The 25,936-nt window shown below is 36.7% G+C and overlaps 1 protein-coding gene across 4 annotated transcripts in view; it reads left to right on the top strand.

The window, feature by feature from the left end:
- Nucleotides 1-25,936, top strand: part of TTC7B (tetratricopeptide repeat domain 7B) — a 143,748-nt gene that overhangs the window by 36,114 nt on the left and 81,698 nt on the right. For all 4 annotated transcript variants that reach the window (XM_087747504.1, XM_087747502.1, XM_087747506.1 and 1 more), the window contains 4 exons: nucleotides 1,421-1,542; nucleotides 15,154-15,232; nucleotides 17,561-17,733; nucleotides 22,360-22,423. In XM_087747504.1, coding sequence (XP_087603630.1) covers nucleotides 1,421-1,542; nucleotides 15,154-15,232; nucleotides 17,561-17,733; nucleotides 22,360-22,423 — 438 coding nt within the window. The remainder of the gene's footprint in view (nucleotides 1-1,420; nucleotides 1,543-15,153; nucleotides 15,233-17,560; nucleotides 17,734-22,359; nucleotides 22,424-25,936) is intronic.

Below are 25,936 nucleotides of genomic sequence, written 5' to 3'. Positions count from 1 at the left end.
CTACAGTTACTGTTAAAAGTACTTGGATATTTTTTCCTAAAGGAGACAGTTGTCTACATCTGAATCTGGACTCCAGAGTTGCTCTACTTTTCATACTACGTATGAGTAGAAAGGTAGCAAAAAATCTGAGGTACTAGATATATAGAAGACCTGTTTTTTAGTGATGAAAGCTGATATATCTGAGCTTCTTAATGTTGACAAAATATAACCTACAAACAGCTCTGCAGAATATTAGGCAAGTTACTTTTCTTTTTTTTTCCCCCCATTTTATAAGTTATGGATTATGAATTATGGAAAGTTAAAGTTAGGCTCTTTATTTGTACAGACCATAACACTTCATGATTTAAAAGCTTCAGGCTTTATCTGAATTTAAAGGGATACATAGGCCCTTTTATTTCCTCCTCTTTTTTTCATTCACACCATTAACATTGTCTTCTGTTTCTTACCACTTAGGAGAAGCTCTTCAAGTGTTACAAATACTTTTTTTTTAAAGAAAAGAAAATTTCTAGTGTCCTTTGTTTCTAGGAGTTACACACTACTGCATTTTATTTAGACTTTGAGATATGTCTGGACAAAAGAATACACTTGGGGCTCTGTTCTTTGGCTTGTGAATACTAGTAGAATGAAGCAAGCTAGCAATATCAATCCGACCCTCTTTTTCAGGCCTATTGCTTACAAGCCTCAGGCCTGGCATTTGACAGTTGTCTTTGAAGGGGTTATTAGATACAGTTAGGGCCACGCAAGCAAAAGGAAGGGGAAAGAAAAGGATGATGTGATAGGGCAAAAAAGTAATTCCCACTGTTTTTCAAATACATACGCATTTTTTTTTCAGTTTTTTTTTTTTTTTGCTTTGGGTTTTTTGTTTTGTTACTGTCTTTTAGTGGCTGGTAGACTATGTATGGTGAATATGAAGGCAGATGAAACCTGATAGCTCTTCATTTTGAGAGTGTGTTTTTAATGTTGATGTAATACAAATTAAGTTATTTCTAAATTGTTTTTTTCTAAATCACTCTGGAAATCACTTTTAATCTTTCTGCTTTCTGCAGCAGTCTTTCCTAACCTAACAGGGTTTTAGATGTTGACTAGCATCACCTCCTGCTGCTGAATAAGGTTGCAAATATGCTTTTTCATGCACTTCTTGTTTGTATACCACTCTTCACAAAAATTTCTGAAAAAGTATTATAAAATTTTTCTTAGTGGTATTTCTGCTTGGTGAAGAAATTACCTTTAAGGATATAGCCAAGAGCAAAAATATTTATATTGAGGTGGGAATGGAGGTAAGGATAGAAATGCTACTAGCCCATGCCTAAAAATGAAAAAGAATTCTCCAACATTAAGTATTAGCCTCTGTGTAAAAGTCCACAGAGCTTGATTTTTTTTTTCTAAATACATTTTTTTCCTTTTTATTTTGTTCTCTTAGGTAATTAATGCCAATATACAAAACAGAAGCCCTAAGCCAGGGCCCACTGCACATGAACAAGAACTTGGTTTTTTCTTGGAAACAGGACTTCAAAGAGCACATGTTTTATATTTCAAGAATGGGTAAGATTTGATTCTCCTTTGGTTTTGTTTGCTCTTTTAGGTTTTGTATTTGTGATCTAAATGGGCATCATCATTTTTAGCAATTGTGGATTGTGTAATCATGATGCCGTTTATTAAAGTAGTAACATTTTGATTGAAATAGTAAGGCTGCTCATGTTGTATTTATTTACGTATTGTAAAGTTGTTTAATCAAAGTGTATTAAACAGAAAGCATTTTATATTTTTACTTACTAAATGTGAGAACTTAAAATACCTTAAACTAATTATTTGAATTTTTTTTACTTTATTAGCAGACACTGTTAGAAAGTGATTGACAACATATTGAAACTCTTGATTTTTATGATTTTGATTTTGTAATTTTTTTCCAAATCTCTTCAGTTATCACTTATTTTAACATTATGCTGCAGGATAAATGTGCATCAAGATCAACAGTATGTATACAAGTATATGATCTCCATTTTACCTGCTCTATAGATCCTTTTAGATTCTGCATGGGAGGTCCCTTATAATTTATTTTAAATAAGGCTTCCCCTAAAAGCCTACAATAAATTCAGATATTACAGAATATGAAAAAAAGGAATACAACTCTCCATTTTTAAGAGCTTCAAAACTTGGCACAAATGGTTTTTAAGTACATTTCTGACATTTGTTGTTGAAATCAGATAGTTTAAAAATTTGTTTGCAGGGCTTCTTATTTCACCAGGAGAATGGGGTTTGATTGAAATATTGGAACTCTTGATAGGACTACTGTTTTGTACCAAAAATGTTTCTTATTCTTTCAAATACATAAATAGGAGATGAAGGGAAATCGTGCAGTGTCTGTAAAGAGTTCGAGATTTTAATGTACTGATGGTAGGGTGACAAAAGGCTATCCAAGTTTTCAAACTGTTCAGGGATTTCAGCATGGAAATGATTACTAAGCTTTTGAAATTTCATTCTTAAAGTAACGAAGTAGTGCTGCAATAACACATGAGCTGAGAGTTACGTTTTAGTTCTGTTTTCATTGTTTAATTGCAGGAGGAATGGAATGTTCTCAAAGTTAATTTCTTTCATTTATCAGAGCTAAAAATAAAATGTCTGTTTTCATGCCTGCACAAAAGATAAATAAAATATACGTAGTGAAAGAATCCCAGTGGCGATCATGGTTAAAAATAAGCTAGAAATGCCACATTTTGGAGAATTTTGATTGAAGGCCAGGAATGGAAATGGTCCATTTAATCTGACATGTTGTGCCTAAAAGCAATCAGCAATAGGCATAGCAGATGAAGATTAATTAAGAAAACAAATAACAGCCTCACAAAAAGTCATGCAGTTGGTTATTAAGGAACATCCAGCCCATAGTAGTGTTTTTCCTAGACCATATCAGTTGAACGGTTGATTGTATTCCACGTACAGTTTAACCCTTCACAGTGATGCTGTTGATGTTCTTGTTACCTCCTACATAAGCATATAATCTTTTTTGCAGTCTTGAGTACAATGGTCACTTGCAGTTTACAAGCTAATTACACATTATATATTTAACTTGAAATTTCTTCTTCCAATTTCATTGGCCAGTGCTACTTTTTTTTGTGGTACGAGAGCGAGGTGTTAGGAAAAATAGCTGTGTGCCAATCATTATTTTACATATTCCTGCCATTATATCCTTTAGTTTCCTTTCTTAATTTAGAGCCAGTCCCAATTCCTTTAAGATTTCCTAATATGATCATTGTTCCAGGCTGCTAGTTATGTTGCTACTTTTATGGGTCCCTTTATTTTCTTTTAGGTTTTTTTTTTTTTTTTTAGTTTTTAACTTGGGTTTACCAGAACTGAACAGAACTTTAAATATATACTTTTCTAATAGTGACAAATTTATAGCATGCATTTTAATACATTTATTGTAAGAGTGCTTCACTTGGTTTTTAAATTTGTCATCTCTCCTAATGTTAGGTTTATAGAAATTAGATTCAAGATCTTTCCATTAAGCTTTGCAATGTACTTCAAGTTTGAATTTAATCTAAAATTGTAAAGGTTATATGAACATATTCAAGGAGAGGAAATGTAGATATCTTTAATATAGGCAATTTAGAAACTGAAACGTTTCTTTTAAATAAACTTTTTTTGCAGTTGAAGCTGTAGATTTTAAAAGGGCTTCAATCCAGTGGAGGAGGCAGGGAATCACCAGAGTTTAACTACTTGTGAGTGATGGGGGGGAGAAGAGGAAAAGTGTGCCTGTCTGGTTTTACGGGCAGACTAAATCTGGTGTTCATATTGCAGTGCAGTGGAATCTCTTATTTGTGTATGTTCATGAAGTGAGGCCGACACTCAGAAGAGTTGAATCTGAAATAAAATTCCTTTCACCAAACTATAACCTGGCATTGGTTTGAGTCAGTTCAAATGTTATCTTGTTACCAGCATAGTGGCTATAGTCATTTAAGCGTTAGAGCATGCTTAAAGATCTGAGTAGATGTCTATGCATAAATGATATGGATTTTTTGGTGGGTTTTCTAGACTTCAGTTACACTCCCATAAGTACTAATAAACATCTCTCAAAATCTGCTGGAGAATTGAATTTGTCTGAAGTCCTTTTGCTATGGAGTGGGTTTTTGTTGTCGTTGTTACATATCTACGGGTCAGCTGGCTAATCACTGCTTTTAATCACACTTCTTCCACTAGAAGCGGAAGCATCATTTTTGTGCATGTGTCAGTTACAAACTAGAAAAGCAAATAAGATAACTTTTGTACTAACTGGAAGAGCATAATTTTAGCAGTAATGTAGGGAGTATTGCTGCCTACTCAGAAAGGCAGTCGATCTACTTTAAATTTCCCCTTTGTTCACTAACTGTACAGAGATTTTTCTTTTAAGCCAAGAAATCAAGTTCTTGTAGAGGATTAAGTGACTATCTTTCAGGTATGCGTTATCTTGTATGAAAAACTGGAAAGTGTTTGAAACCTAACTTAGCCTAACTACTAAGTGCTGGCATTTTGAAAATACATGGAAAAGCAATTATCTAGGAAAAAAAAAAAATAAAGTGGCAATAGTCTGAACAGAAGAAAGTTATTTTAGTGCTCTATTAAGACACAAATCTGAAACTAATGTTTTCTTCCAAAGTGTACAGAAGTTGAGTAAAGAATCAAACTACATACTCATTTTTCACTTGGGAACAGAGGAGTGTTTCAGCTTGGAGATGAGTAACAAAGTTGAGGAAGCTGTTCTAAAACTTAAAGTAGGGTTTATATGCTTTTTAGAAAACAGTCTCAAATATGCCACTTTAAATGTCTTTCAGGCTGATTATGCAACTTCCATTTAGTCTAGTAGTTACTTCGTAATTTCAGATTGAAGGAGTTCAAAGTCCTGATGTTGTTCCAAGAAAAGCTATGAGCATGGGAACTTTGACATTAGTACTTTAACATAGCTATTTTCAAGTAAAATGCCTCTGAGAGAGAAAGGACAGCAGTTTATGTAGCCAGTAATGCTTCTATCCTAGTATTTGCTTTGTATTCCTGTTATGAGATAAGACAAAATTGTAAATGGTTTTTATTTTTGAGGCAGTAGTGTTCAGAAATATACAAGAAGTGTATGCTCTTATAGCAAAAGAGCTTTCTGGTTGGAGTCTAAAATCAGGTGGCCATTGTGGCTGTTGCTCACATTTGCAAGCATCAAATTCAAGGTTTTGGTTTTATATTGTGTTGTGATGGGCAGCAAACAAAATGGTATTGGAACCTTAAATTGGGAAGGGAATATTTAGTGCACTTTCCCTGCCCCCCCCCCCCCCCCAATACTTGATTTACTGCTGTATTTAATGCTCTTGTTTTTATTTCCTTCTCTGGTTGTGATATTGTTCTGAAGAACATTGCTTTGCATTCCAGGTATTACATGGCATAGCTATGCCAGAAGTTTTTCTTTTCTTTTTTTTTTTTTTTCCCCTTCTTTTTGTCACTTCCCTTGCAATTTGTAACATATGGATTCATAGGATCATACAGGCTGAAAGGGACTCTGAGGGGCCATCTGAGCCAAACCTCTGCTCAAAACACGGCCAGTGTAGAGCAGCTTGCTAAGGGCCTTGGTCAGTTTTTCTGCATGTCACCAAAGATGGAGGTTCAAATTCTGATGAAGTTTGGGGCTTAGGTGTTTTGTGAACAGTATTCATGAGATATATCACCTGAAGGTGAGCTGCAGTAACCTACAACTAATTAAGTCTTCTGAGTTTCATTCTGTTAATACTGATTTTTCTCTAAAGGACAGTTAGTTGCTGTACCTGGATGATAGTTATTTTCACCAAGAGAAAGATTTTGTTCTATGAATGTAGCATTTGGCCATTTCTATTGCAGCTTTAGTAATAGTTTAACATGGAGCTTTTCAGTATTTGAATTACTAGTTACTAATTACATCTGTTCTTTTTTCATATTGAAGTCATGTTTTTGAACTGATTAAAAATTATGGAAGCTGCCTGTTTTAACTGCAAAAATGTTAATTGACCCTGTTAACTTCAAAAGGAGGAAATTAGCAGGTAGGAGGACTAATTGGTGCTAGATTTCTTTATGATAGTAGTAAAAAGTGTTTGCTAAGCATTAAGGTAAGTTTGCCAAGGAAAGAGTGCATGTGTATTGGTCACAGTGGTGATAAAGGGAGCTGGCTCTTGAAAGAGCTAGGAGACTAATTATGTACACAGCTTAAAAAAAAAATACTAGTACTAAAGGGTGATCCATCTTTATTTTAAATAGTAATAACGATTGATAAGCTATTTTTGCAAAGAGTTACTGAATTATGTTATTTGACTCTTCAGCACTATCCTCTTAAGCTGTAGGCAGTGCTGTAGCAATCAAATTGTACCAGCATGTTTATATTCAAAAATCAGTGAAGAGCAGACTGGGACAGTGCTAAGAAAAGCTGAATACTCTGCAGGTGTTTGAGGTTGTGTGTGTCTGTTTTCATTGGTTATCGAGATTAAAAGCATTTGAAAACTCATCAATTCTTCCAAAGTATCCATTACTCAAATTATTTCCTTGTCATTGGCCAAACAATTTCCAAAGTTGATTCTATTTTTATAAGATAAAAAGCAGTATTTGACTGACCATGGTGAGTATTCACTGCCGTGACTACCTTGGAGACATAATACATGTTATGGACATGCTAGCCACCAGCTGAAACTTGAAAGGCAGGCAAGCTTTACTTTTATGTATTCAGGTGAATACTGGAAAATTCCCCTTCCCACCTCCTGATTTCCCCATCCTTTCCTTTTAAAATATGTAACGGCCAGGATAATGTGTTATATAGCCGGTTTACTGAGGAGTGCTTGTAAATTTGTTGTTGTTGTTGTTGACATGCAGGCATTTTGGTGTTTGTACTGAAATAGTTTTGTTTGGGTTTGGTACAGCTCTTAGATCTGACCTTTTCTGCCTCCCAAATTCTCCTTCCAGTGCTGGCCCGCTGTCCCAAATGGCCTTTTTCTGAACTCCCATTTGATACACTGTATTTTAAGCATGAGAAGGTGAAAGTAACACTGCCTTCTCTGGTGTATGGTAGTGCCCTTGTGCATTTTATTTCTCTCCTGTGCATAAGCCTAGTGCGCATGTATAAATAATTTTGACAAAATTTCAGTGCCTTTTTGTTTATCAAATCCCCATGTTACTGCAGCGAGGGTATTTTAAAACAGAGTTTCTTTGGAAACAGGTAGCTCCTCAGAGATTACATTCAAACAGACGCATGTCTGGTAAGCAACTCAGCAGTGAAGTAATCTCATTTACTTCACTGTGACTATTGGCAGGATGTTTTATAGAGGTGGTCTTATGGTCTCCTTCCTGAAAGAAGTGTTGCTCTAAGCCTCACGCTTAGGAACGCTGCATGAATTCTTACCCACAATGAATGAACAGAGGAGGAGTATAAAGAAAGGTGATTACTAATAAATATTCTACTTGTATGTTTTGAAGTATTTGCACAGGCTTTTCTTTCCAGAAAGTGTTGTCCCTGTTTGTAGGTGCAACTCACATTTTGTGTGTTGTATATAGTATGAATTTGGCAAGTTTGGGCTCTCTTTTCCCTGTCTTTCCTGAAGGTAATGTATTCAATCCCATTGAGCACTGGCTCATGATTGATTTGAAGAGTATAAAAATAAAAGACGACTTAGTAAGCATTTTCAGAATTGCCATTGTGTCCAAAAGAGGAAAGGAAACCTTGTCCTTCATTGTACTTTGTTTTAGTATAACAGCCTGATAGCAAATACAAGAGCTGGTAATAAAAGGACAAAACTCTTATTAACTATACTGATGAATAAATGGCATGTAAACAACTTAAAGTAGTGGAAAACTGTGCGTGTTCTTCCAGTTTTAACATCTCTAGCTAACCAGAAGCAGTAGTTTCAAAATTAAACATCTCCAGGGGCTACCAAAAGAGTTAGAAAATCAGCAGAGTTTTGATAACCTCTTGTTTTGTTTTGTTTTGTTTTGTTTTTTTCTTTTCTTTTTTCCTTCTCCCTCCCCTGGTTCATTTTCATTATCATTTTTCACGCTTGTATTGCTGTTTTCACACTGCTGTCCAATATATTATTCTTAGGCTTTCGTGTTGGACAGGCATACACTGTCAGTGAATCCCCCCTTCACAACTCAGTTTAATTCTTCATAGGTGTTGCCCCTAGTTTGCTTTCATTGCAAGGGTGGCTCTCTGTTCCTCTCGCCCTTTCTCTTCTTCGGTGTCACCTCTGGGAGGGCTGAACCAACGCAGTGCTCAGGGTTTGGCCTTGTTTGTCATTGCTCTGCACTGACTGTGATTAAATATTTGATCTGTCACTTCAGACTAGCTCTTTGGGTTCTATCAAATGATATGCTTTTGTTGATGCATCCCAGCTGTTTTGTTGCTGCTTAAAATCTTGCATCTTATCAGCGTATGCTTCCTCTGTGGTTTCTGCTGCTGATTTCTGACCTTTGAATCTTTAAAACAGGTTGTTAAACCATGCCAGTGTTGGTCACTCTGCTTAAGTTCTCCATGCTTTTATCATGCTTGATATTAAACTGAGAGGCCTCCTAGGTCTTCAGTTTGGTATTATAAACAAAATCACTGTTGGTGCTACACATTCTTCCTTCTGGTTCTGTAGCAGTTTTTATATTGTCTTTTAAATATAGATAAAATAACTCTATCAAATTTATGACCATAGAAATTTACTGATGGTTAATACAATATTAAATATTTAACAGAGTAAATTCTATTTACTTTATTCCCTCGGTTAACTTATTTCCTTAGTAAAACTTCCTGGCATGTTTATCACTTTCTTCTTGTGAATTCACGAATGGACTTTTTTTTTCTTATTCTGCCCCCATTTCTTCCTCTGACTAGGTCTCTGCTTGAAAGGAGAAACTTGCAAAATATTAGGAAGTAAAGGGCAAGACTTCTAATGCACTCTGTTTCCAGTAACTGCAGAAGTCCTTTTGTGAATCTGGTCTTTGTGCCTTAGTAGTTGAATCTGGTACTTATTGTATATACACGCGCGTATATACATGTATATGGTGTGTTGTATATATACACTTATATGAAGGAACATTCTGAGGAGGAGCTGCGGTGGTGGTGTCAAGAGAAGTAGTAAACAAAACGTGTAGCTTCCTGACACTGTAAAGCAGAGTTACCTGCTCTCATCTTCCCCATACCTACACTCCTGGCATGCATTTTTCTTGTTTGCCTTTTGCTGGTTCAGGTACTTGTTTGGCTCTTCTGTGGAGTCATTTCATTCTCCAAAACAGCAGAAAGCAAACAGCAAAGAAATCACACCTTTCTGTCATTTTGGTGAGATGAATTGATTAACTGGAAGGTGTGATGATGGCTGGTGTGGCTGCGAGAAAAGAGACAGGACCATGCAAGTGAGAGTAGGAAGATGTGAAGAAGGAAAAATGGTGGGAAAAGGGAACAAACACCAAGAGAGGAGAATGGGGAGAATGAGACCTTCCTCTTTTGGTAGTGAACCATAGGTAGACTTAGCTACCGGTGGAACTGCAGTCTAGGCAGTGTGTTCATTTTGAATGCATGAATGTAAGAATTGCTGCTTGATTGGGCTGTCAAATACTTAGGCTTGTGTAGCTGTAATGGCACACTGAAGATGTTTCATTTATAAGCCCAAATGTCAATCAAGAACCTTCAAGCATCAAGCAAACATGATCTTCTGTAGTGAATTTGAGATACCTGGGATTTTTCTTTCTGAGTTAACAATGGGTAAAACGAGAAGTGTATCAAGATGATGGTTTGTTGGTTTTTTTTTTTTTAATGTGCTTAAAAAAAGGATTTTCTACATGTAATTCGGAAAGTAATACCCAGTGATAATCAATGTTTTGTGGAAATTACACGGTATTGTGAGAATATTCGAAGTGTAAGTATGAAAGGAAGAGAGGGAAACCTGAGAGGGAACACAGAACTGTCTGAAGTGGCAACTGTGTTGCCTTTTGGAAATAGATATCTAAACCTTACCAGGATGTTTGCTTGAGGTGACTTGGATTGCATTAGATCCATTGTTCTTCTAATTGTGGATAAAATTATGCTTCTCCTGTCGCCGTGTTCCATCCTGTGTGTCCCGCCCCCCCCCCCCCCCAAACCTGAGGGAAAACAGACACAGACATTAGTCACAACTGTTTGAAGCATCATCAGTTGTGCAGAAGACTTAGCATTATCCATTTGGTCAGACCTTTAATAAAGTTATTGCAGAAAGCCATAGAATTTCAGTCCTTTCTAATTTTTTTTTTAAAACTCCTCTTTGTAGGACTATATAAAGCAATTGCTCTAGTGTGGTAAATGGCATGCCTCAGTATTAGGATGATGTTCTGTTACTGCTGAAGAGTTCCTCTCTTGATTTGTCACTTTTCTTGCTTTTTGCTTATAGACTAACTTGATTCAATGTAAAATAATTTCTGATCTTAATACTGTGTAAATTACTCTTAATTGGCTGAAAGTTATTAGCTAGAGTGTGTGGATTTAAGTCATTGTTATGTTTTTTTGTAAACATGTCAGTCATACCAAAGTTACTGAAATGCCACTGTTCTGATTGGCATGTGTATTAAGAGTTTTGCCTGCCCTTATTCCTTCCCTTTAAAACAAATAGCTTTCTTTTCTTTGCTATTTGAGTTCTTGGCAGAAAAACCCAAATTTTAAAACTTACAGCATACCATTGAGATTACAAACATTTCATTTCTTTTTCTGTATATAAATACAGAGAGAAAGAGAGAGAGAGAGAGAAGGAGAGAGAACACGCATTTGGGAAGTGGGCTGAATTCCAAAAGTAAATTCTGTTTCATCAGTTTGATCAAGCAACCTAGATCTCCTTGTTCTTGTTTCTTCTTTTAAAACATTAATATTTTTTAAATGAGATACAGTAAGCCTGAGCAATGAGGTAATAGTTAGCTAGTATAAGTAACAGCCTACTCACTGACATGACGGGATATACTTTTCTCTCTTAAATGGGAGAAGAGCTGACAATTTAGCCATCAAATTGCAGAGCAAGTGACGTTTGGTCTAAGCTGACTAAGCAAAAATTTATTCTAATTCCATGTTTAAACTATAAAAGGAAATGTTAGACTAAATATTTGGGTTTTTTAATTGATAAGCATAAGAGAAATGCCTGACAAACAAAGCTGTCCTCACACTAATGGAGAAGATATTATCAAAATATGCTCTAAATACAAAATTAATTAATCTTATCAACTTTTCTGGGGTTAAATTTAAAACATTTCTTTTGTAGCCTGCTTTGAGTATATTGTGAGTAGATCTCGCTCCCTTTGTTATAAGGAATAGTGTTTGGTATTTTTATCCTAATATCTTTCAAATAGACTTCTCATTGAGCAGTTTCTTTCATTCTTTTCTACTTTTTGTATGTGTGTTTAAAAACACGAAGATAAGAAGTATTTGTCTGGAGTGTGAGGTTTATCTGGACCACTGATGTCTGATGCCAAACATGCTTTTTAAAACGAAGAGACTTCTTGGTGGTGATGGTGACAAATGTGTTTGTGCCAGAAGTTTGCTACTGCTGGCCTACATGCTTATATTCATGTCTTCTGATCCTGCATTGCAGGTCTGTCCTTACTGCCCCTTAATTTTCTTCCTGCTCTTTCCTTGTATCATATCTACAGTTATTGATCTCTCTTTCTGTTTAGGAGTGAGCACCTTTGCATAGACGCAGTTGAAATATTTTCATTATTCTAAACAGAAATGCTGCCTGAAGTTTTCAGAGGAGCATAAAAGTTGATCTTGCCTAAAAATAATTAATTAAATTCTAATATTAATTGTTGGGGTTTAGGGTGCAAATATGTAGACAGAAGGATGCAAATTAGCCCTAAGGGCATCAATGTATAGACTTTCAATAACAGATTGTACCTTTAACTCCTGGTTCTTAGTCTTTAACTGGTGTAGTGCTACTTAAAGAGTCAAAGTAGGTTGTTTTTTTTTCTTGAAGCTTTAAAGCAACAAACATTTCAGTTAGTCTTTAAAAACTAGGAAGATGCAATTCAAAGGGCTTGACTTGAGCATATTCTGATGGGAGGCAGTCATATAAACACACATATGTAACTAGCAGTGTCTGTCTGTGGACTGTCTTGCCTGAAATTACTGAAAATGTGTCATCTCTGAGTGCATGTTAATGTACCTTAAAATTCCTTGTCTCGAGAACGGAAGGGATCTCAAAGTCATTTACAGACACTGTGGGACATTGTTTTCTAAGTTAACCTGCCCTTTTGCTCTGGCATTTGATCAGCATGGGTGGAACTGCTAACATGAAGGCACATCATAGTGAAAAGCAGGTAAAAGTTGTGTGCTTCGTAAGCTAGGCAGGAAAAGTATGTGCCAGAATAGTCGCCACCCTCTTCTCCCCAATGTTACAAACTGTTAACAAATACAGGAAATGTACTTTGCTAAAAGCAGTGCAGTGCGGAGATCTACCATATTGTTCATGGTATATTTTGCTTCATTACTTGACTCTCAAAGCATTTAACTCAATTTTTGGGTGATTTAGATTGTAGTTTTGAAGTGTATTTTTTTTTAGTATACTTCATGTAGAAGATGCTCGACAAATCTGTATGGTGTTTGTGTTCACTTGTGCAGTGGATCAGTGTTAAATGCTTTATGAAGCAAAAACTAATTATGTATTTTAAGTTTGTTTTTTTTCTGTGCAATCTCACTGCTTTTTCCATGATACGGTAGAACTTCAGTCACAAGTTTCAGTCCCTTGCAGATGCTTATAAAATGTAATAGGTAACTAATAACAACCTGTCGTGAAGTTCTTAAGGACTTTTAAAAGTTGCATACTTTTTCATAGCAGATTTTTTTTGTTGCTGTCGTAACACATCAAAAGACACAAACTCCATATGGAAAAAAATGCTAATTCCTAAAATTTCATAAACATTTAAATTATTGTGATTTGAAGTTCTACTACATAGTCTATGTTTCATCTGTACTGGGAAATTAGTGTTTCAAGCTGACAAGTTCTTGCTTTTGCTCTTTTTTGACAATTTTACAGGGAACATTTGAGGTTTTTAGCAAGTCTGTGTGTGGTTTTTTAAATCTTTTTATGAGGACACATCTGTAACTTTGCAATACAGTCCTTGAGAGAAAGCTCCATTCATGGGAAATATGCACTTAGAGCAGAGGACTTAAAGCTGGGATTCCAGTGGTCTGGTTTTGGCTCTCTAAAATATTTGGCATGTGGTATTACTGAATGGTATGTATTTTGGCTTTCCAAAGGTGCTGAAAGTATCCAGCTTACATTGAGTTCAGAGGTTTTCTTAAAATTTGGCCTACTGACTTTCTGTACTTACTTGATTAGTATATGAAGTTGGTGTAATATTCATTAGCTATTAAGAGGCCTGCCTGTGTGAAATATATAAATAAATATAATCTTTCATGCAGTTGTTTCCATGTTAGATGTATACAGAAGATTAATTTCCTTTGATATGTATTAACTGGTCACTCTGTGGTCAAGCTCTGCTGTAACGTGGCCTTTTTACAAACAATCATTATTTCTTATGTGACTGGTGATTATTTCTTTTTAACCATGTGTATGTAACCATAAAGTATGGTGGCATACTTTGACATAACTTTCAACCTGTTCATACAGGTTTTGTTATTTGGAAATGCGAGTTCTTTTTAAATGAGCTTTTATATAAAAGTATTTTAGAAGGTGAACTTGTGCTAGTGAAAGTCTGTGCTGGAGACTAAAGTTTCTGAAATATGCTGGTAATCCTTTATTACATAAAACAGAACAGAGATGACCTCTGTCATGTAATCTGAAGAGTAAAATAATTGAGTAGGTCTCTAGGTAAAGTGATGAGTTCTGCAGTTCTATAGCAAGATCTCTTCATCAAACACTCTGGTTTCAGGTATTCTGCAACTAAATTTAAAGAAGGTATCTGTAAAAATGCTGGCTTTTTTTGAATTTCTACAAATTTGCAATTCAGAAGATCAGACTTTTAAATATATTTGTAAATAAAGACATCAGAGTAAGGAAGGCAATTTCAACATCAGCTTTATAGTGCAGTGCAATTGTGCTTTTACTTATGAAAAGCTTGCACAATATATAATATTCCTTTTCTCTTTTGAGTCCATGTTAGGTAAACGTTATGTAACTTGCACATAAAGATAATACAACTATATGACATAACAGCAATGATTTAACACAAAGCACGCTTTCGATCAAATCATTTTGTTTTGCAACTAAATTTCAAATAGCAAAATGACTGTCCTATGTTATGTGTTGGGGTTGCAGAATTGGGTTGTTCAGCTCAGCAAAAAGCCAACCAAGTCCTTCACCAGTTCAAAGACAAACTGTATTAATAGAAAATTAAATATTCTCAACTGCTTTTAAGTGCAATAAAAAAAACCAGCTGAGATAACTGATATAATGATAAGAAAAAGATAAAGCTGTAAGACCATTCAAAATAATCTATCATTTGAGAATAAAGTTCAGATCTGCTAAGATTGTTAGCATGAATGATGCCTCCTCTCTGAGGGTCTTCAATCTCTCTGCAAAAGCTGTTTAGGCAGCAGAAGTGGAAGAAGATAGACAAAGAAACTTGAGTTGCAGAAGCCACATCAAAAGCCAGCTGGAGTCGAGAACAGAACACTGATCCCCCGGTCCTCTTCTGGCCACACAGTGGGCCTTGCTATGTTTGTGCTGTTTCCTCTCTGAAAAGGAGTTTAAAATTTTACATTATTTTCACTGAGGATTATGAGATTTACTCCTTTTTTATTTCCCTATTGTAAGGTATCAAGAGGCATTTAAAATGGAATTTTTTTTTTTCCAAAGTTTATACTTTGAAGCCTAATGTAATTGAAAATTAAAACCATTGTAGTAGCGAGAACAACTTCAGTTTTGTTTTTTCCCTTTTCGGGGTGGTCACTTCTTACACTTTTCCTTGCTTTCTCTTGAGCTATCTACTGATAATGAAAATATTTCTTTTTTAAATAAACTGGCAGGGAATGTTGTTATAGTAATCAGTGGTGGGGTTCCCAGATGAATGGAAAAAAAAAAAAAATCTATCTCTCAGAAAGGCGATGATGATATGCAGGAGAAAAAAAATGATAGCATGGATTTTAAAAATTTTATTGAGTAATATATTAAGGTGTTACTACATCCAAGTTGGAATACTGTCAAATTCTATGTTTATATACAGGAACTTGACGAGAGGAGTTGGTAGATTTAGAGAGTTACTAAGAGCTGTCGAAACAAGAACTACACAAAATCTGCGAATGGTAAGTTATATTAAACCACATTCCTATTGCAGCATCTGGATTTTAGTATGCAGGTAAAGCATAAATGTAGTGGATGAGTTAGAGGCAAATAATCTGATACACAGCATGTTGATCAAGATCTTTTATGTGCCACTTTATAAGGTTACATTTCCTGGCTTAAGTGAATGATTAAAATAAAAAGGAGTGTTTGATACCCGGTCTCTCCCCTATTTCTCTTTTCTGCTTCTGGTTATGGTTAAAACCTGATTGGTCTCTGACTGACCATACTTACAACCTTAATCATAATTGCCCTATTTATGACTTACCATAGTTTCACAAGGGTGTTGTTTTAACTTTCTGTAATGTAATGGAAGTGAGGACACAGTGCAGTATCTTTATGTGTGTTCTATTAAGTTGAAAGTTATCAAGTTATCATTTCTTTATTTTTGTGATAAAACCTCTTAAAGGAACAATAAAAGCAAAATCATGAAGATTTGTTATTTATTTTGTCAGAAAATAAACCTTTACCAAATGAGTGATGTATCTTTTTTGCATCTTTTCTATAATAAAGGGCCAAGGCTTATATCTTTTGCTCTAATGTGATGATTTTCAGAATGTCCTAGATTAGTTTCCTAATACTAGGCCTTTAAAAATTCCAAAGTGGTAATAAGGCAGGTAATTGGTTTATTAATTCATTTAATGACTGATTCCTAGTAGGGATATTAAAATTATTAAAAAACAGACTTTCAATGGAGAGGGATAATTTTGCAAACTTTAATAGAATAAAAGACGAAGGGCTTCTTAGGGTACAGGAGTTAAGGTGGAAGATGCAGATCATATGGTGCTGTCTGTGCCTTAATATTACACATCTCTTGCTGGGAGATGTTGCTGGGAAATACTGCCAATTCTGATGTAAATGTAGATCTTGCCTTCTTTCTACTGCCCTGGTACTAATCTCTCTGAGTTTTCATCACTGTGATATATAGTCGTGCAGCTTGTATGCGTATGTATTAAAGAGGAGATTAACCTGATAGTTATGGATTGTAGGATGACTTCAAAGCTTTAAATTATTATTATTTACTTAAATAATATTTATGTAAGTATTTCTACAGTTAAATATATGGTGCCAAGAACAGCTGGTCAAAATAAACTTTTTCATGCTGATCTACAACCTCGTTTCACTCTTGCTGAGCGTTACCAACAATAGTAAACACCAGCATCTTCAAGTACAAGTTGTGAGAAGCCCCACTCAGTTAGGGTTTGGACTATAACTGTCTGTGGTGGGTTGACCTTGGCTGGCTGCCAGATACCCACCCAGCTGCTCTCTCACTCTCCTTCCTTAACACGACGGGGAGAAAATAAGATAGAAAAGCTTATGTTGAGGTAAAGACAGGGAGTTTGCTTACCAGTTACAGTCATGGGCAAAACAGACCCAACTTGGGGGAAATTAACTTAATTTATTGTTAATTAAAAGAGAGCGGGATGGTGAGAAACAAAGACAAAAACTAAAACACCTTCCCCCTACCCCGGTTCCCCAGGTTCAACTTCAGTCCTTCATTCGTGACTCTTTCACCTCCCACTCCCCGAGTGGTGCATGGGGGGTGGAAGGTTGTGGTGAGTCCATAACAGTTCCTCTCTGCTGCTCCTTTACTCCTCACACTTTTTCCCTGCTGCAGTGTGGGGTCCTTCCCATGGGCTGCAGTTCCTTCAAGGAATATCAACCTGCTCCACCATGGTCCTCTCATCAGGCTGGAGTGTAGACATCTGCTCCACTGTGGTCTCTCTCCCACGGAAACATCTGCTCCAGGCCTGGAGAGGCAGTAGAGGTTATTGAGCACAAAATATCTGAAAATATACCTGAATGTACTCCACTCTTAGGAGTTACTGTTGGTGTTGTCGATACTTCAGAAGTATCTGGATTTAAGTGATAAAATTCAAAAATTGTTTGTTATTGACATTTGTTTTCTTTGTGTTTAGACAATTGAACTGGGTACTTGCACCTGTCAAACAGCAGTATGCCTGGTTTTTGGGTGTTTTAAAATAACAAAATATATTCTACATGACTTGTCTTCATTAGAAATAATCCACGTGTTTTTGAAGAGTTTGTATTCAGCATTTCTAAGGAAAATATTTGTCTTTACCGAGAGGGTGGTCAAACACTGCAACAGGCTTCCTGGAGAGGTGGTCGATGCCCCAAGCCTGTCAGTGTTTAAGAGGCATTTATTTGAACAATGCCCTTAACAACATGTTTTAACGTGATCAGCCCTGAATTGGTCAGGCAGTTGGACTAGATGATCATTGTAGGTCCCTTCCAACTGAAATAGTCTATTCTGTCTTTCACTTTTACAGACAATAGCAAGACAACTGGCTGAAATTTTGTTACGAGGCATGTGTGAACAGAGTTATTGGAATCCACTGGAAGATCCTCCTCACCAATCACCCCTAGATGATCCACTTCGAAAAGGTTCAAATACTAAGACTTACGCACTCAGTAGAAGACCGCGGGTATACACTGGAGAAAAGTATGTCTGAGTTTATACGTCTCTTGTTTCTATAATCGCAATTGTTACCCAGTGCACTGGGTAATTTAGTTTATATTGTTGAAAATGTGGAAGGAATTGGGCAATGTGAATGGCAATGTGTGTGTATATATATATTCCCTGAGGAGAACTAGGGAAGCAACATGCTTCTCCAAGCAGAAGTTTGCACTGTATGCATGAGACCTTTTGTTCCCAGTTCTCAACATATTTTTTTTTTTTTTTGTTCTATACTTGGATAAATGGTAGAGTCACTATCTCATATTATACCTGGGATACAAAAGAAAACATGAACTGGGTGGCAAATCTGAGGCTGCACATTTTAAAAGTTGTGTGCTGTTTCTAGACCTCTATTCTGCTTTATCATACAAAGGAAAGAGTTAGCAATATGGAGATTCAAATTCATCCTTGAAACATAATAAAAAACCAAAACATATCTAGCAATTTATCTAGCAGTTTCAAAGGTAGTTTATTTCCCAAGGCATCTACTTTTTAATCTTCTTAGGTTAGTTTTGGCATTTCTCTATGATGCCACCTTTTATTGAGTTTTATTCTTTCACTGATTCGGATAAGTGGCATGCTATGGATCATTTTTGTGTAGCGTATTCCATGGTTAATTCTAGAGTAGCTTTGGTGTGTATCTTTTCCTTCTTGAAAACGTGTGGGTTTTTTTCAAAACCCATCACCATTAGTATTAGCATTAGAAGTGGATAGCCATTTCCTTGAATTTGAACTTTTTCTTAAAAGTTAATAGCTTGTTTTTTGTTGGTATCTGATCCAATGAAAAATGGTTTCTAAGGTAAAGTTGTCTTCCTTAGACACACTCTGACAGTGCCAAAAATATATATTGACAAAGTTTTGCACTTTATTACAGTCCTTGGGTGTAGTTTACTGCCTGAAAGTAACCTGCTTGTGTCAAAGCATACTAGTGAAATCTTAACCATTTGGCACCATCTTTTTTAAGTTATTTTTTTTATTTCATTGATACTAAGTTTGATCTGATGAAACTTTGCTGCATGCTTGTTTTACATAATCTGCAACCTTTGCACTGCTCTACTTGTATTCTACATGCAAGTCCTTGTGGGATCTTGTATTTTGTATATATGTATTTAATATAGTCAACAGCTATTGCTGGCTTGTTTTGATACATCCTGGAAAGCACTGTGAGCCAGAGAACTGAGAAATACATTATAGCAGTGGACATAATGAGCTAGCCAAGACTGTGATGTGCCATAGTAGGACAGTGCTAAGTAATAGAGATGGCGAAGATTGAAATTCCATGTAAACTTAAGAAAAACAAATTACAGAAGAGGTTGTGGAGTCTGGAGAATATCACTGGAGATATTCAAAATCCAACTGGATGTGGTCCTGAGCAACCTTCCAGTTGTCCCTGCTTTGAGTGGAGGGGCTGTACTAGGTGATCCCTAGACACCGCTTCCAACCTCAACTATTCTGTGATCCTGTGAAATCGGTGTGATCTGGGAATCTCTTGAGGAGACTGTTGTCTGTTCCATGTGAAATTTTTGACCCTTTTTCTCCAAAGAAATGATAATGATAATAATGATGATAACAAATTATGATTATGATTTAATATTGTTGTCCAGCTGTAGGATTAAAACCCAGGCATTGTGAGTTTTTTAATTTCAGTCTTGTCTGACTATGTCTATGATATGAAGTCATTAAAAAGCAGTCTTTTAAGCTTTAGGAGAAAAAACAGGCATGGAGTTGAACATTCAATTTGCCAAAATGACTACTATGTTTGTCTGCAAGTACATAATTAACAAACTGTACATGCAGGCAACCTTTTTGGTAAAAAGTAAGTACCTGGTTTGTGGATACACCTTGATCACTGCACCTAAACAGTACACACTTATTGCCCAAACATGAGGAAATCTCTTTTATGCAGTGTCACACATTTTCTCATTCAAACTACTTGGTTTCACACAGCAAATCCTAAAGAACGGTCTTGTTCCTCTCTTACAGTATATATGCCTTGTTAGTTAATATGAAAGCTTTTTTCCATAATGTGACCTTGTTGTTACGTGCAAAAGAGTCTGCTTCTGTGGTGGATTGCTTATAGAAGTAGTCCTACCGTAAATTCTGAAGAGGTGTTTTGTTTTAGTGTTCGCAGTATCTTTATATTGTAACCTAAAATACTGTCATACTGCAGGCATTTGAGTTGTTTAGCTGCATTTATTGCAGATTTCCATTAATGAATACCTTATACAGCAGTAAGCCCACATAATTATGGTGTCATTATTGCTAGCAAGTAGAATGGCCTTTATCTTCAAAGATTTCTAGCAATTCTCCTTCCTTGATCCAGAATACTTACAGGAGGTTTCTCAGGCTCAATCTTTCAAACTTGTGTTCTTCATTCTCAACTCATCCTTTTGTAGAAACGTGCCTCCTAGCAAAAGTGGGGCTTTGTTCAGTGTAATTTTCTTATTCTTGGGACGTGCAAGGGAGGAGTTCCACAATTCCAACCAAGCATGTAATTAAGTCCTTTTCTTTTGTCACATCAGAGTGATTAACACCAAATCAGATAAAACATGTCTAGCCAAGTATCTCATCTCCAGCAGTGATTGAAAGCAAATACCTAAGATAATGAATAGCAAGACAGGCATGTAGGAAACTTCTTCCCACGTATTCATCTGACCACCAACTCTGAGTCTGAGATGTACTGTTTTTTTCTAAATATGCTGCCTGATATATTAAGTAAGTGTACTGTGTTCTTTCGAGCATGGTAAATGTGATTTGGCTAATACCAAATTGTATCAATCAAAATGTATGATTTTGTACATCTCTCTGTTACTGCCTCTTCAGTTTTCTTTATCCTCACTTGAAGAACTGTTAAACTTCTTGGTTTGCCTTTGGTTGGTAGCCATTTCATGCTTCCAGTTGCCTCTTTTGCTCTGCCATTACCTTGGAATTACTTTACTCCTATGCCTGCATCTGTCAGGAGACACAAAATGTCTGAGTTCAGTCAACTAAATTGAGCTTTTTGCATACACAAGTCACAGGAATTTCCCAGTAATTTCTGCGTGAAGAGGATCTTCACTTTTTGAGACAAACATCAACTTATTTACCAAAATATATTCAAAGTTGTAGGAGGAAATAACGTTTGCTTTCGTTTGATAAGTGACTTTGTAGTAGTTCTCTTTGGGGCAACTTCCCTTTTTTCTCCGAGGAAATAATTTCTCCAGCAACTATTCCCAATCGTTATTCTGCTTTCTTGTAATCATTGCCAGCTGGTTAGGTTAAATCTACTTCCAGATTGCTAAATTCTGCATTAAAGACTGGATAGGTAAATGGGGAGCTCTCTGATGCTTCCTCTTCACCCCTCATTCCCTGTCCTGGGTGGTTTTTATTCACGAGTAACTGTGTTTTGAAATTTCTTTGTTAAGTAAAAATAAAAATGTCTTCTAAGATTTAGAATACTCTTCAAAGTCTTGTGAGCAACTTGCATTGATTAAAAAATAAAAATCCAACAACAAAACAACTGCCCTGGTGTCTTAGCTGCTGTGTATTACCACAGTACATTCACAATCTTGCTTTCAAACCGCCGGGAGTTCAGATGTGTTTTAGTTTCCGTTACCTTTTCGACATTTAATAACTGCTTAAATTTCTAAGCGTTTAAAAAACCCCGAAAGACCTGTTAATCTCAGACAAGTTTAGTTTCCTGTCTGTAATTTACTGTAGTTTAAGCACCCTTGGGACTATAGGAATTGCTTGTTAACAACAAGAAATTATTTTCTACATTTAAACAGTTAGTTGTGGAACTGTTGGTCTGAAAACAGGAAATAGTACGTGTGCTAATTCAGAAACAGTTTAGAGAAAGAAATCTGGGGAGTTAAAACACAGTCACTGTTTGTGTGTGTATGTGAGAGAGAATGAATGAATGAATTCCTACCAGTCATGTACCCGATGCAGATTACTGTTTGTGTATTCAGAAAGCATCCAGTGTTCAGAGAAAGCAGTAAAGTTTGCAAACTAGTCCTGTGCAAACCTTCAGTATTAAGTCGTAAGGAAGTGTACTTCATTAAAAACAAATATTTTGAGTGCTTGGAAGTAACAGTGGTTATGGCAAGGAGGCAGAGATTGCCATGGCTCTATTTAAAAATATTCACAGCTATTGAATGCATCAGGAAAACAATTCTCAAGCATATCTGCTGAAAGACTAATAGTATTTATCCACATATTGCCTAAAATACAAAAGTTATCTTGTTCTTGTGAGAGAGTTTCTTGTTGCCGACCTTCGAATCAGTGATGTAGATTGAGCTCAGATAGATTAGGTGCCAGAGGCTAGTTAAACTATGGGTACAGTTTTTACAGTTGTCAAATTATGTGCCATTTTGGGATATTTGAATGTGTTCAACTCTTGACAGCTGTGGTGGTTTTGTTCTCTTATTGTGTTTGGCCAACTTTTCTGAAGTGCAAATTTAGAGCATTGCAAGGAAATGCATTTTAACCAATCATTTTTTCTATGCAAGTTATGCCCTGTTCTCTTTTCTGGAAATTTTCCAGTTTTTGCAGTACTCTTACTGTATTTGTGTAAGCTACTTCTAAAAGTAATGTCTTCTGCTTAAATAATTAAATTCTTGTTTTGAACAGCATCTTTTGTCCTCAAGAAAATACAGAAGAAGCCTTACTGTTGCTGCTTATTAGTGAATCTATGGTAGGTAAAACAGAGTGAATGTGCATGTGCTATACGTGTGTGTTTTCCTTGTTTTTTTAAATGAAAATAGAACTTTTTTTGTCATGCCTTACTTTATGACTTGTGTTTTATTCTCTGTTAGGAAAGCAGGCAGTTACTTCTGAAACTCAAGCTTCTGTTCCTCTGAGCCAGCAAGATGAAGTCTGCAAGTGTTATGAATAGGAGGTTTTCTCCTTTAGAGTAGCTGAACCTAGTCTTCTTCTAACCATAGGCAGGTGAACGTAAAGCCAGGTCTTTCATTTGGCATCACTTATCAGTATGAACCACTGTTACACCAGCTGGTTGCCATGCAGACAGACTCAAAATGTAAGTTATTTTTGTTGTAAAAACCAAATCAAAGACTACTAGATAAGCATAATAAACATAGCCAAAAAGTATTTTCCATTGTGCATTAAACCTCAGATGTCACTCAAATTTGTAAATGATTTGTAATGATGCTGGCATTCAGCCTTTGCTACAGGATTTGTTTTTTAATGTCCTTATTTCGTCAACAGGCGATTCCTTTCAATGGCCTACTTATGCCTTTTTATTAGCCTTTCATATTTTCCTTTAGTATGACTTTACTAGTCATCTATCAACTGCCACGTACTGACATTCTCATATCAGGTCAGTTATATGTACTCAAATGGCAGAAATGAAAAGCTGAAGCTGGAATTTTTGCTGTTTTCCTAATTGGAGGGCTGGAACCTCTGGAATCTCAGGCATCGTATAGTAATCTGTCTCACTGCACATCAATGAGACTTAGTCTTTTAAGTTCTGTAGGTGATTCAAATGCTTCAATGCTCTGGCATAATCTCTGTTTTGATACAGTTAAATACGATCAGAACATTTTAGTGAACATTGTCCTATTTGAACTATTTTAAAGTGGCAAACACGTACATTGTAGTGCAAACTACTTTGCTCATTCCTAGTGATCTGTCTCGCAATATTCATGACAGAATCGGTCACCAGAAAACCAGACTGAGCAAACATTTCCATATATCGTGTGTTGGTTTTGCTGCAGTATGTACTTACCACTGAAAGCAGCCGCCTGTGCCTCTGTAAGGTGCCAGAGCAGCTCATGGTGATATACAGAATTCTGATGTGAACTGTGGTCATGGTGTGAAGTGGAAGCAGTCCCAGTTCTGCGGGATCTGACTACTGATTACTGTATTTGCATGTGTACTTCCTTGCATATCAGCATTAAGAAGCCAAAAAACAAATTAAAGTACTGCTCTGTTAAGTCTCGTTTCAGGTTACTTACAGCTTTTCCTTTGTGAATTAGATCTGCCTAATTATATCAAATGCTTGTCACTGTAGAGCATATACCCTCAGCAAGCTTTCGATATCTTTTTTCTTTACAAGTAATTATTGCAGGTTATCTGAGGCAAAAGAGTTTCTTTCGGAGGAGTATAAAATCTTTCACATGATTGATTGACTTACTTTGGCTAAGCCATTTGTTCAATTTAGTTTTGGAGAGGGGAAAGGGGAAGATTGAGCATAAAAATATACATCACTACAAACTTATCTTTCTGAAAGTTGAGAGCTCTTACTTCAGCATGCTAACTTTCTAGCTGTAGTAGTTATGTAGTAGTATGTGATTTATGGTTTTGAAACCAGTGTTTGGGAAAGAAATAAGAGCAGTTACAGAAGACTGAGTAATCATTGGTGTTTTGAGATGGTATTGTGTTATTAAAGTAGTATGATCCCTTCCTTGTGTTGTCTGTGAATTAGTAAAAACACAGGTAAGGTGTCAAGACCTGTCCTTCAAGAATTTATTCAAGTAAATATTGGAAAACAGAATGAGGATCTGACATATAGGTAGCATTTTGTGTAAGTAAAAGTAATGAAATCACTGTGTATATACAAGCCCTAAATCATACTTCTAGTTTCAGGGAAGCAGTGCACTCTAACATCATAACTTCTTATTTGGATTAGATCTAGTGCAATATATATCCAGAAAATAGAATCTTGCTAGTGGATTACAAATGCTACTTTTGTGTCACCTTGAGTTCCCTTAGTTTCTGAATTCAGAAAGGATGCTTTGAGTAAGATGTAAATTGTAATATTTATGAAAGAAATGCTCTGGGAAAGATCTGTGCTTTTCAAGTGTTCCAATTCTCTTATAGGTACATTTCAGAGTACAAAATGTCTCTTTTAGCCACATGGCTGCTGCTACAGTGTATTGTCATGCATAATGAGGAAAGTCAGCTGCAACTCTGCCATCGCTCTTGTAAGACACCCTTGTATTCTAGCTGTTACACTTCCAAGTATAGACCAGCCTTTCCTTATCTAGACAGGAATGAGTAGAAAGGTAGGATCTGAAGGACTGACATCTTCATGTTACAGTGCGTGTACGTGTTGCTGCATGTCAGCTGAGCTGTAGTAACAGAATCTCAGAATGACTGAGGTTGGAAGAGACCTCTGGAGGTCATTTTGTCAAACCCCCCTACTCAAGCAGGGCCACCTGGAGCAGGCTGCATCTGTGTCCGGATGCCTTTTGAATATCTTCAAGGAGGGAGACTCCACAACCTCTCTGGGCAACTCATGCCAGTGTTCAGTCACCCTCACAGTAAAAAAGTGTTTCCTGATGTTCAGAGGGAACCTCCTGTGTTTCAGTTTGTGCCCATTGCTGCTGGTCATTGCTGTCACTGGGCACCACTGAAAAGTGCCTGGCTCCCTCTTCTTTGCACCCTCCCTTCAGGTATTTGTACACATTGATGAGGTTCCCCCACTGAGCCTTCTCTTCTCCAGGCTGAAGAGTCCCAGCTCTCTCAGCCTTTCCTCATAGAAGAGATACTCGGTCCCTTATTCATCCTAGTGATCGTTGGTTGGACTGTCTCCAGTAGCTCCATCTGTCTTGTACTGGGGAGCCCAGAACTGGACCGAGTACTCTCCAGGTGTGGCCTCACCAGTGCTGAATAGAGGGGAAGGATTGCCTCCCTCAACCTGCTGGCAACGCTCTTCCTAATGCAGCCCAGGATACCACTAGTCTTCTTTGCAGCAAAGGCACATTGCTGGCTCCTGTTCAACTTGGTGTCCACCAGGACCCCCAGGTCCTTTTCTGCCAAGCCGCTTTCCAGCTGGGTGACCCCCAGCATGTACTGGTGCCTGGGATTGTTCCTTCCCAGGTGCACGACTTTGCACTTCCAAGTCTTTGTTGAAGCCTTTGATGGGGTTCCTGTCAGCTCATTCCTCCAGCCTCTTGAGGTCCTTCCAGATGGCAGCACAGCCTTTTGGCATATCAGTTCCTCCTCCTAGTTCTGTATCGTCAGCAAATTTGCTGAGGGTACACTCTGCCGCATCATCCAGATCATTAATGAAGATTTTGAACAGGATCAGGCCCAATATCATTCTCTGGGGTACACCGCTAGTTACGGCCCTCCAACTAGACTTTGTTCCACTGATCACCACCTCCTGGGCTCAGCCCTACGTGTTATTCTTAGCTGATGGTAAAATGTCTGAGCATATCCTTTCTTCCACTGCGGATGAACT

The sequence above is a fragment of the Nipponia nippon genome, unplaced genomic scaffold (genome assembly GCF_047370975.1).
Source record: "Nipponia nippon isolate SJK-2023a ecotype South Korea unplaced genomic scaffold, ASM4737097v1 scaffold_11, whole genome shotgun sequence".
Lineage (NCBI taxonomy): Eukaryota > Metazoa > Chordata > Aves > Pelecaniformes > Threskiornithidae > Nipponia > Nipponia nippon.
Note: the sequence above shows the minus strand (reverse complement) of the source record. Positions and strands in the feature narration are given on the sequence as shown.